General features: G+C 43.5%; 1 protein-coding gene across 2 annotated transcripts in view; it reads left to right on the top strand.

Annotated features, from left to right (window-relative positions):
- LOC122560669 (netrin-3-like) overlaps nt 1-13,093 on the top strand; it is a 180,966-nt gene that overhangs the window by 134,085 nt on the left and 33,788 nt on the right. For both annotated transcript variants that reach the window (XM_087997825.1, XM_043711558.2), the window contains exon 5: nt 1,267-1,320. In XM_087997825.1, coding sequence (XP_087853951.1) covers nt 1,267-1,320 — 54 coding nt within the window. The remainder of the gene's footprint in view (nt 1-1,266; nt 1,321-13,093) is intronic.

The raw sequence follows: 13,093 nt of genomic DNA, 5'->3' as shown, positions 1-13,093 counted from the left end.
ACCATTCACTCCATCCCTCACTGACCACTCATACCATCCTCACTGACCACTCACTCCATCCCTCACTGACCACTCACTCCATCCCTCACTGACTAATCACTCCATCCCACATTGACTACTCACTCCATCACTCACTGACCACTCATTCCATCCTCACTGACCACTCACACCATCCCACACTGACCACTCACTCCATCCTCACTGACTACTCACACCATCCCTCACTGACCACTCACTCCATCCCTCACTGACCACTCACTCCATCCCTCAATTAACCAATCACTCCAACCCTCATTGACCACTCACACCATCCCTCACTGACCACTCACTCCATCCCTCACTGACGACTCACTCCATCCCTCACTGACCACTCATTCCATCCCTCACTGACCACTCACTCCATCCCTCAACTAACTAATCACTCCAACCCTCATTGACCACTCACTCCATCCCTCACTGACCACTCACTCCAACCCTCACTGACCACTCACTCCATCCCACACTGACCACTCACTCCATCCCTCAACTAACTAATCACTCCAACCCTCATTGACCACTCACTCCACCCCTCACTGACCACTCACTCCATCCCTCACTGACCACTCACTCCATCCCACAGTGACCACTCATTCCATTTCTCACTGACCACTCACTCCATCCTTCACCAACCACTCACACCATCCTTCACCAACCACTCACTCCATCCTTCACTAACCGCTCACTCCATCCCTCATTGACCACTCACTCCATCCTTCAATGAGCACTCAATCCATCCCTCACTGACCACTCAGTCCATCCCTCAACTAACCAATCACTCCAACCCTCATTGACCACTCACTCCATCCCTCACTGACCACTCAGTCCACCCCTCACTGACCACTCACTCCACCTCTCACTGACCACCCACTCCATCCCTCACTGACCACTCACTCCATCCTTCACCAACCACTCACTCCATCCTTCACTAACCGCTCACTCCATCCCTCACTGACCACTCACTCTAACCCTCAATGAGCACTCACTCCATCCCTCACTAACCACTCACTCTATCCCTCACTCTGACCCCTCAGTCACCAATCCAGTTTGATCGTCAGCTCAGATTCAGATCTCATGGGAGATAGTATGTAATTGACTATTGCGATTAGCTCAAGATGATCAATGAAATGTAAAATAAGATTGTAAGGAATTTGAAAGTTTTGTGCGTATTTTCTCCATGTCACCCATCATTATGTGTAGTATAGCATCTTTCAATGTTTATTTTCACAGAGATCCCAACTGTGTCTCCACGCTGGGTGGCAAGCAGCACAGAGGAGCCTGCAGGTGAGTGAGAAGCATATGGATGCAGTCTTACAGCAGACTGGCATCAAACATTTCCTTGAAGAGAGGATAAGGTGGTGAATAAGGTGAATGCTACCCTCTGAGGCAGCTACAACTGATAGAATGCAGAAAGGGGAAATGAACGGAAATGATCGCAAGCCCCATGAAAGTTTCATGTGGGCTTCTGTGACTATAGATTACTGTTCTGTGTGCTAATTTGCAGGTTTGTGTCATTTTGTGTGATATTTTGTGCTTCTACGTAGTTCTATGTGTTACTACAAGATTCAGCATGTTACTGCTTGGTTCTATATGTTATTATCTTATACTGTGTGGTTCTGTGTGTTACCATTCAATGTGTTACATACTGCATGGTTGTCTAGTTATCATCTGTTACAGTGTGATTCTGTGTGTTACAAACTGACAGTTGTGTTACTGCACGGTTCTGAAACTGTATGGTTCCATGTCTGACCATCGAATACTGTGTGGTTCTATGTATTACTATCAGATATTGTTAGTGGATGGTCTGTGAGTTACCATCCCCCGATGCTGTGAAGTTCTCTGTATTACTCTCTGGTACTGGGTGTTACTGTATGGTTCTGTGTGTTACTCTGTTGATCTGTGTGTTGCTGTCTGGTTCTCTCCTTTGCTCTCTGGTTCTGTATTACTGTTCAGTTTCATGTGTGTTCTATGTATTTCTTTTTTTTGTATTACTATGTCGTTCACTGTTTTATACTGTGGCTTTGGTACTGTGTGATCCTTTCGGCAGAATTTTATGGGTGGTGGTTTTTCGGCTGAGCATGTTAAGAGTTAGGAACACTATCACCCAAACAATTCTGCCATAGATGGTTTCATGTGGGATCCCATTTCCACCTCCTGCCCTACCCCCGATTCTGGCTGTCTGCAATCACTTGTTGTCCCAAGAAGCCTTAATCAGCTGGAGGGGAGCCTTCTGCATTTTACTCAAAGGACATCTCATTTCAAAGAGCTGTCTCTATGGTCCCATCATCAACACAAAAAGCAAGGTGAGGTTGTTCATGGTTGTTCATCGGAGTGGGCTTTCGACATCAAGATTTGCGGCAGAGCTCGGATGATGAGGTTGTAAGCAGTTTGTTTGGGAAGTGGATTGGTGATAGAAGTGCTGTGAACATTTCTATCTGACGCCCTAACTAAGCGATCTACTGCACTTCCCTTATAGCCCTGAACTTCTCCTGCCAGCTAAAGGATTACTGTGAGGAGGAACACAAGCCATAATTTCAGGCCATAAGTGTTGAAGGGATCCCCCCCCCCCTCGCTCCCCCCTCCATTGAATTCCAGTCAGGAGCAGGTGGAAGTGACTCGCAGAATTTTATGGGTCCCGCCACCTGGAAATCCTTTGATGGGACAATAAAACCTTATGCTCAATGAGTTTCAGTGTGATAGTGTGCTAATGCATGGTTCTGTATGTTACAATGTTGATCTGTGTGTCACTGTGCCTAATTGTGTGGTTCTCGTCAGTTCTGCATGATAACTTGTGGTTCTTTGTGTTGCTGTGCAATACTATCTGGTTCTGTTTGCTTCTGTATGTTACTGTGCAGTTTCCTGTTTTTCTATGCGTTAGTTGGTGTTCCTGTGTATTATTGTGTGGTCATTAGTTTGGCTGTGTGATTTTTTGTGGTTCTGTGTGTTATTGTACATTAATGTGTGGTTCCCTAAGTGGTTCAGTGTGTAACGCATGATTCTGCATGTTACAGTCTGTTACTACATAGTTATGCATTCTGTAGTGTAGTTCTGTGTGTTATTATTTCTGTGTGGTATTTTGTGGTTCTCTTACTGAGTACACCAACTGTTTGCAGTTGTTTTATAGCCACAGGCTGAACTGTTGCCAAGCCCAACACCAGAACTTCAGAGTTACTGCAAACAATTCTCTTTGCTTTAGTCTAACACAATACAGATCAAATCTGACTGGAGAAAGTTATTTGCTCAGGGCACAGAGTCACCAGCTGCGACAATGTTTTGTTAAAGCTGAGGAGGGGAGAGAGTAAACAGGTCCTTGTGTCAGTCAGCATGTGCTGCTGACATGACTGCTGTCTTACTGTTTTGATTAGAAAATCAATTGGTTACAATACTGGTCTGACTGCTGATCAAGCCTCTCTCTAACAGGCAGAAAGGGAATTCAAGGAGCCCCCAGTGTGAGCAGCAAGTGCACAGCCTGGTATGCAAAAGCACAAAAGTTCATTCAATTCCCACCCACAGGCAGATCTAATCTGCATTTAGATCTGCCACAAAAAAAAGCATGGTGAGAGAGAAGAGAGAAACAGCCCAAGTGGTGACATTGCAAAACCTTGGCACACTGGGAATGGTGCAGCATCACATGTTCCAGCAAGTGCTAACAAGTGACATATTGACCTACCATGTGACACTAATTTGTGTGTAACTATGTAAAACCATGTGTTACAGTATAATGCTGCATGGGCCAGTGCATCCCTGTGTATTTGATGCGACTGTGTGCTGTTTGTGAAAGTGTGGGATTATGAACAGTGGGATTGTAACTCCATGGGATGATGTACCCTGTGTGACTGCGGCTTGTGTCAGACTGATGCTGAAGGAGACTGTGTACTCTTTGGGACTGTGTCTTGTGTGGCATTTTGAGAGACCATGACCTGAATGGGATTGTGTGCTATATTAGACTGCTCCAATTGTATGCTGTGTACAATTGTTTGGGACCATGTATTTTGTGGTACTGTTTCAGGACAGTGTAGGACTGTTATTATCTGGGTCAGTGTGGAAGTGTACACTCAGATACAGATCAGCCTGGGAACAGTTTCAGGGGGCAGATTGATCCCCTCCTATTCCTCTGAAATATCTGAAGATGTGATGCTGAAAATACAATTGGAAATCAAAACACATTAAAGCCAATGTGATTGAGTGGGGATATAAAGTGTAGTGTTAGGGATAAGGAAAAAAGCTTTTAAAACATGCAAGGTCCTGGTGGTAGGAGAATTCAGCCAATTATAAAGTAAGCAAAAGTGGATGAAAACAGTGATGAAGGTAGCCAAGATAAACATTGAATGTAAGGTTACTGAGAACATGTCAGGGAACAGCTCAGGAAAAGGAGGGAAGGGTGCCTGGGACGGATATATTCCAGGAATAGCAAAGAAAGAGAAAATAGCAGCCAATAACAGCAGATAAATGGCTACAAAGTTGTATGTGTTCACAAATTCTAATAGGTAGAGGGATAAGATAAAGTCTGCTAAACGGAGAAAGTCCATGGAGTTGAAAAGTAGCTTACAATACTGCATTAGTTAAAAAGTATCAGGACAAATCTTCAAACTGAAAACCAATAGATTTAGTATCAGTTGTAGGGAAAACTTTTGAATAATTTTGAATGCAGTTGTACACTTGGCAAGGCAAATGTTGGCCACAGATGGCAAATGGACCCAGCAAAGAAACATCATATTTAAATAATTCAAAGACAAGAAAATGCAATTTATGTCATTTACTGGACTCTCTGAAAGTTTTCACAGAAGGGGCTATTAAATGAGTTAAGACACATGAAATTGAAGGCTAATTATTAAACTGATTCAATAATAAGTAAACAGTGGTGTCTGATTAGAATCTAAGTTAATTTCTTAGTCAACACAATAAGGAGGCTTGTATAAACGCTTTCTAATGACAGATTGGTTGATAGTATGCTAACTTTAGTGTAGAAGTGCTGGAAATGTGTTGCTGGAAAAGTGCAGCAGGTCAGGCAGCATCCAGGGAACAGGAGAATCGACGTTTCGGGCATAAGCCCTTCTTCAGGAATGAGGAAAGTTTGTCCAGCAGGCTAAGATAAAAGGTAGGGAGGAGGGACTTGGGGGAGGGGTGTCAGAAATGTGATAGGTGGAAAGAGGTCAAGGTGAGGGTGATAGGTCAGACTGGGGTGGGGGCGGAGAGGTCGGGAAGAAGATTGCAGGTTAGGAAGGCGGTGCTGAATTCGATGGATTTGACTGAGACAGGGTGGGGGGAGGTGAAATGAGGAAACTGGTGAAATCCGAGTTCATCCCTTGTGGTTGGAGGGTTCCTAGGCGGAAGATGAGGTGTTCTTCCTCCAACCGTCGTTTTGTTGTGGTCTGACGATGGAGGAGTCCAAAGACCTGCATATCCTTGGTGGAGTGGGAGGGGGAATTGAAATGTTGAGCTACAGGGTGGTTGGGTTGGTTGGTCCGGGTGTCCCAGAGGTGTTCTCTGAAACGCTCCGCAAGTAGCCGGCCTGTCTCCCCAATATAGAGGAGGCCACATCGGGTGCAGAGGATGCAATAGATGATGTGTGTGGAGGTGCAGGTGAATCTGTGGCGGATATGGAAGTTACTTGCGGAGCGTTTCAGAGAACACCTCTGGGACACCCGGACCAACCAACCCAACCACCCTGTAGCTCAACATTTCAATTCCCCCTCCCACTCCACCAAGGATATGCAGGTCTTTGGACTCCTCCATTGTCAGACCTCGGATTTCACCAGTTTCCTCATTTCCCCTCCCCCCACCCTGTCTCAGTCAAATCCATCGAATTCAGCACCGCCTTCCTAACCTGCAATCTTCTTCCCGACCTCTCCGCCCCCACCCCAGTCTGACCTATCACCCTCACCTTGACCTCTTTCCACCTATCACATTTCCGACGCCCCTCCCCCAAGTCCCTCCTCCCTACCTTTTATCTTAGCCTGCTGGACAAACTTTCCTCATTCCTGAAGAAGGGCTTATGCCCGAAACGTCGATTCTCCTGTTCCCTGGATGCTGCCTGACCTGCTGCGCTTTTCCCGCAACACATTTCCAGCTCTGATCTCCAGCATCTGCAGACCTCACTTTCTCCTTAGTGTAGAAGTGGGCATGCAAGTTACAAACTGACATCAACAGATTTAGTAAATCAAAGATACCATGGCAGATGACTTTCAAAACAATTAAGTATGAGATCATCCATTTTGGTTAAAAAAGGACCGATTTTACTATAGCATAAATGGTGGATTGCAAGGATATTTAGGGATTCGAGTATGCCCATCTCGAAAATGGTCTGGTCATATACATAATATAAACTAAAAGGCTCATGGAACATTAATGGCTAGAGGGCTAGAATATGAAGAGGAAGATCTTTTGCCACAGCCATACGAAGCACGAGCTAGACCACACATACTGTATTGTGTACTGCTCTGAGCACCTTTTCTTAATGAAAATATATTGACTCTGGAAGGATTGCAGACAGATTCACCAGAATGTTACAAAACTTAGAAATTTAGATTACAGGTAGAGATTATACTAACCACACACGCATTCCTGGGGATATGGAAAATTAAGGAACAAATATAGTAAAAATAACTTTGTTTTTCCTCCTGGGGGAGTCGGGAGACCAGGAGAAGGAGTCATAGCGTCAGAACTAGGCCGTAGCAGAGATATGAAGAAGCACTTCAGGGTGATAGATGTGTAGATCTCTTCCAATAGAATTAATAATTTAAAATCTGAGATTGAAAGATATTTTCTAGCAATAGTCTAGAAGAAAATGGATACAGGCAATGGACAGAGTTAAGACACGTAAGAAATCTGAACAAGAGTAAGCTAGTCTGTTCCTCAAACAATCTCTGCAATTCTGTAAAATCTTGAATAATTCCAATCTCAACTTCATTTTCTTATCTGTTTCTCATATCTTTGCATTCCCTCAGAGTCCAGAAATCCAATGTTCTAGACTATGTTCAATGATGGATCATCCACAACCCTTTGGGATAGAGAAAGCTAAGGATTCATAGCCCTCTAAGTGAAGACATTTGTCCTCAATTCAGTCCTCAAGGCTGATCACTTATCTAGCTGAAAATGTGTTGCTGGAACAGCGCAGCAGGTCAGGCAGCATCCAAGGAACAGGAGAATCGACGTTTTGGGCATAAGCCCTTCTTCAGGAATCCCCGAAACATCGATTTTCCTGTTTCTTGGATGCTGCCTGACCTGCTGCACTTTTCCAGCAACACATTTTCAGCTCTGATCTCCAGCATCTGCAGTCCTCACTTTCTCCTGATCACTTATCTAGGTTTGGGTTGAAAAATGGAAAGTAACATATGCCCCACACAAATGCCAGGTAATGACCGTCTTAATAACAGACAATCTAACCACCACCCTTTGACATTGAATGGCATTACCATCACTGATTGCCCCACTCTCAACATCCTAGGGCTTACTATTGATTAGAAACTGAATGGGGCCAGCCATAAAAATATTCTGGCTACAAAAACAGGGCAAAGGCTGGAAATTTTACAGTGAAGAATTTACATCCTGACTTCCCAGAGCCTGTCCATTAACTACAAGGTGTAAGTCGGGTGTGTAGTGGAATGGTGTTCAGTTGCCTGGGTAAGTCCAGTTCCAAGTACATTCAGGAAACTCAACACCTTCCAGAACATACCTGCCTGCTTGATTGGCACCTTATCCATCATGCTATAAGAGATTTACTCTCTCCACCAATGATGCACAGTGACTGCAGTGTATCATATACAAATTGCATTACAGCAATACAAAAAAAACTTCCTTTGACAGCACCTTTCAAAGGTGCAAATTCTACCACCTAGAAGGACAAGCTTAGCAGATGCATGGAAACTTGAAAGATCCTCTCCAAGTCACTCACCATCCTGCAGAAGAACTTTCTCGCTGTTACTTCCCAGATACTGGGTCAAAATCCAGGAATTCCATTCAGGATATCACTGGTGGTGTACATATATCACAACCCATTGCAATTCCTGTGCCAGATTTCAGGGTCAGACACATCTTCTATTTATGAATTGGTCATTTATCTTTCTATTAGAACATAGAATATAGGAATGTACAGCACAGTACAGGTCCTTCGGCCCTCGATGTTGCGCTGACCTTTTATCCTATTCTAAGATCAAACTAACCAACATACTCTTCATTTTACTATCACCCATGTGCCTATCCAAGAATATTTTAAATGTCCCTAATGCATCTGATGCTACTACCGCCGCTGGCAGTGCAATCCACACATGCAGCCACCAGTCTCTGTGTAAAGAACCTACCTCTGACATCTCCCCTAAACCTTCCTCCAATCACCTTAAAATTATGCTCCCTCGTGATAGCCTTTTCTGCCCTGGGAAAAAGTCTCTGGCTATCCACTCTATTCTCTCATCATCTTGTATGCCTCTATCCAGTCACCTCTCATCCTTCTTCACTCTAATGAGAAAAGCCCTAACTCCCTCAAATTGCAATGTCCTGTTGCAACTTCCAAAGGCCCTCCACAGTATCCACCATTCCACCAAGCTTTGTGTCATCAGCAAACCTATTAACCCACCCTTCCACTTCCTCATCCAAGTTATTCATAAAAATCACAAACAGCAGAGGTTCCAGAACAGATCCCTGTGGAACACCACTGGTCACCGAGCTCCGGGGTGAATACTTTCCATCTACTACCACCATCTGTCTTCTACGGGCCAGCTGATTCTGTATCCAGACAGCCAAATTTCCCTGTATCCCATGACTCTTTACTTTCTGAATAAATGTACCATGAGAAACATTATCAATCGTCTTGCTAAAACCCATGTACACTACATCCACTGCTCTAACTTCATTAATGTGTTTTGTCACATCCTCAAAAAATTCAATAAGGCTTGTGAGGCACAACCTGCCCCTCACAAAGCCATGCTGACTATCTCTAATCAAACTATGCTTTTCCAAATATACATAAATCCTGTCTTTCAGAATCCTCTCCATTCATTTGCCCACCACCGACGTAAGACTGACTGGTTTGTAATTCCCAGGGTTATCTCTATTCCCTTTCTTGAAGAAGGAAGTAATATTTGTCACCCTGCAATCATGCGGTACTACTCCAGTGAACAGTGAGGATGTAAAGATCATCACCAAAGGCGGAGCAATCTCTTCCCTCAGTTCCAGTAGTAACCTTGGGAGCTATTATTTGTGGGAGTTTTCTATGTACAAATTGGCCACTGCAATTCTAACTCTACCATCATTTAAATACTTCAAAAGTATTTAAGTGGGTAATTAGTAATAAACACGACAGAAATGCAAAGCATTCTTTCTAGTGAGTGGGATAGTGTGATGATTGGGCTTTTGCAGGAATTGGAAACCAGTCCTCCAGCTTTTAATCACACCCACTCAGAACGATTTATGGGAAACTCACTGAAGTGAATTTGCTCATATTTTTAGGGTTTTTTCTACAACTTATTAAAATTTTCCAAAGCATACCATCACCCTGTGAAGCATATTGTGAATGGGATGTCAGAGAATTCACCATGAATCAGCAATTTCCTTCTGAATTGCTTGTGCTGTTTTTGGCACAGCCCAGACACAATGATCTCAGCATTTGGGCCCAAGTGATGGACCATTTCAGACAATCTGCACATTCCCTTTTTGACCAAGCTATGTGTAGAATGAAAGCGAGAAAGAAAGGCTCTGAAATGTCTTCATTTACAATTTGAACAGAAATGATCTTCACAGCAAATTGTTTTGCAAATTAAGACTCTATTATTGAAAAATAGAAGTGGAAACATCTTGTTATAATATACACAAATGCCAGATATAATCAAAACTCTTTCTCACTAATTGTCACCCTGTGAGAGTCCAGCTGCTGCTTAGTGAGACAATGCACCTCAGCATTGTGTGGGATTATGTTCAGGGGGGAATCGATTCTGTCACTGGGCAGCACTGACAAAGCTGGTGTAAACTGGACAGTTGTAAATAAAATTGGTCTCAGTTACTGTGAGAGGAAGATGAGAAGATTCAATCAGAGATCCTACTCCTCAACAGATCCTTATGCACATTTTCAGAGAACATCTCCAGGACACACGCACCAACCAGCCCCACTGCCCTGTGGCTGACCACTTCAATCCCCCTCCCACTCTGCCAAGGACATGCAAGTCCTGGGCTTCCTCCACGTCCAAATCCTAACCACCCGATGACTGAAGGAAGAACACCTCATCTTCCACCTTGGAACCCTCCAATCACACAGAATCAATGCCGGTTTCACCAGTTTCTTCATCCCCTCCCCCCATGTTATCCCAGATCCAACCCTCCAACTCAGCACCACCCTCTTGAACTGTCCAACCTGTCCATCTTCCTTCTCACCTATCCGCTCCACCCTCTGCTCCAACCTATCGTCATCACTTCCCACCTTCATCTACCTATCACGTTGCTAGCCACCATGCCCCCAATCCCACTCCCTCACATTTATCTCACAGCCCCCTTGTCCCCCTCCACACACACACACACACACACACACATTCCTGATGAAGAGCTTATGCTCGAAACATCGCTTCACCTGCACCTCAGATGCTGCCTGACCGGTTGTGTTTTTCCAGCACCACCCTTTTTGACTCTTTTCTATTCTTGTACCTATCCAAGTATTTTTTAAGTGTTGTAACTGTACCTACACCTATCAATTCCTCTGGCAGTTTATTCCACATATGATTCTGTGTGAAAAATTTGTGCCGCGGTTCCTTTTAAATCTTCTATCCCTCACCTTAAAAATATACCCCCTTGTTCTGAACACCCCCACCCGAGGAAAAAGACTTTGCTATTTGCCTTATCTATATGCCTCACGATTTTATAAACCTCAATAAGGTCACCCCTTAGCCTCCTATGATCCAGTGAAAAAGTCCCAGCCTATCCAGCCTCTCCTTATAACTTGAACCGTCCAGTTCCCAGCCACATCCTGATAATTTTTTTCTGAACTCTCTCCAGTTTAATAATATCCTTCCTGTAACAGGGTGACTAGAACTGTACACAATACTCCAAAAGTGGCCTCACCAATGTCCTGTACAACCACAACATAACACCCTAACTCTTATACTCAATGGTCTAAGCAATGAAAACAAGCATGCTAAACACCTTCTTAACCACCCATGTATATCAGTGATGCAACTTTCAAAGAATTATGCACCTGAACCCTTAGGTTTCCTGATCCCTGTTTCTTTAATGGTTCCTCTTAGATGTCTGAATCTCTGACCTCTTTCTGCATTGTAAATACTAACTTAAAATAAATATTTAGAATAGCCATAATTTCCTTATTTTCATTGACAATATCAGTTTTATCAATTTTCAAGAAACCCGCATGTTTCTGACTACCTTTTTCTTCATCTCACACAGAAAGTTGCTCTTGGTATCATCTGAGCATGAGAAAAGCCCCATGTGATTAAAGTTTACAGGTTTAATTCGAGTATTATTCATTTATTCTGACCACCTTATGTAATTGTAAAAACATTTTAAGAAACCCTTCTAAGCTTGCATCCCATGAATGGATATTAAATAAACGACTTGAGGGACTAAATAGCCTAATCCTGTTTCTATGTCTCTATTGATCTCCACTCACACTACCACCAACAGTACCCAGTACAAGCACCCTACCCAACATGGGACAGCATGCAGGTCCTCACAAAGTGGCCTGCACCAAGGTGCTGCAGAGCCTAACTCCCTAGCCCTGGTGTTTTTATATTCCTGAAGATTGCAGAGAGGGTTATTTGTGTTTGCAAGGGCTCCTGCACTCTTCAACTGATCTACTCTGATTCCTTCTCAACTTCTTAGTTTTACATCTGTTTATAGTGGCTGTGAGCCAGAGACATAGCTCAGACAAAGTATTAAAATATGCTGTTTTTGGAACTGTGACTCAGGCAATTCTTGGCAGGATGCAAATTAACCCCAGCCCCTCACCTGAATAAATTATGCAAATTATAAATAGTTGAACAATAGTATTTTGGTTCCCTTGTCTGGGGTTCCCCAATGTGGAACTAATATTTTGCTGTGGTTGTACAGGACATTGGTGAGGCCACTTTTGGAGTATCGTGTATTTCTCTCTTGCTCTCTTTCTGTCCATCTCCTTTTTCTTCTGCCTTTCATTGTCTCTTCTCATGCTATCTTTCCAGCTCTGAATTTCAAATCTGCCCTCTCATCCATGCCACCTATACCTCTGTCTCTTTACCTCTCATTTTCTGCTTGTTACTCTTACACTCACTATTTTACATTCTCGCCTCCTATTAAGGTTAGATCCTGTTGGCAATATTAGACCCATTGTAGGAAGATTTTGAAGACCAGAGAGTATATAGTTAGAGGTTAGAGATTACTTACAGTGTGGAAACAGGCCCTTCTGCCCAACAAGTCTACGCCAAAGCGCAACCAATCATACCCTTCACCTAACACTACGGGCAATTTAACATGGCCAATTCACCTAACCTGCACATCTTTGGACTGTGGAAGGAAACCGGAGCACCCGGAGGAAACCCACGCAGACACAGGGAGAATGTGCAAGCTCCACACAGTCAGTCGACTGAGGCGGGAATTGAACCCTGGTCTCTGGCGCTGTGAGGCAGCAGTGCTAACCACTGTGTCACCGTGCCGCCCACTAGTGTAGCCTCACAGGGGAGGTACCAACATTGTGATGCTGCCGTGTAAGGAGGAAACAAATACTGAGACTAAATCTATTGGAGCAATGGGTTAGTAAATATTTAATTGAGGTTTAACTATAATGAAGGATTTTAGTTCTGCCCTTAATGACAGAGCACGATGAGGGGCATCAGCAGAAATTGTTTTAAACAGTGGGTAGTTATTGATCTGTTTAGTCAGTTACATAATATTTAAATGTCTTTTTGCTTGTACTCTTTGTTCTTCTCTCTGAATGATATCAATCCCTCATTCAATACCTCCAAATTAACTTTCTCTCATTAGTTCTCTCTTTGTTATCCCTTATTCACTTACACTGTTCTCTTCTACATCTTCTCCCTTCCTTTCTCATTCTCCCATCTTTCCAACCAATGCAATGATATTGCTG

Source organism: Chiloscyllium plagiosum, unplaced genomic scaffold (genome assembly GCF_037043375.1).
Source record: "Chiloscyllium plagiosum isolate Xiang-an unplaced genomic scaffold, Cpla_swu_hap1 HiC_scaffold_20, whole genome shotgun sequence".
Lineage (NCBI taxonomy): Eukaryota > Metazoa > Chordata > Chondrichthyes > Orectolobiformes > Hemiscylliidae > Chiloscyllium > Chiloscyllium plagiosum.
This window is presented reverse-complemented; position numbering and strand designations above follow the sequence as displayed.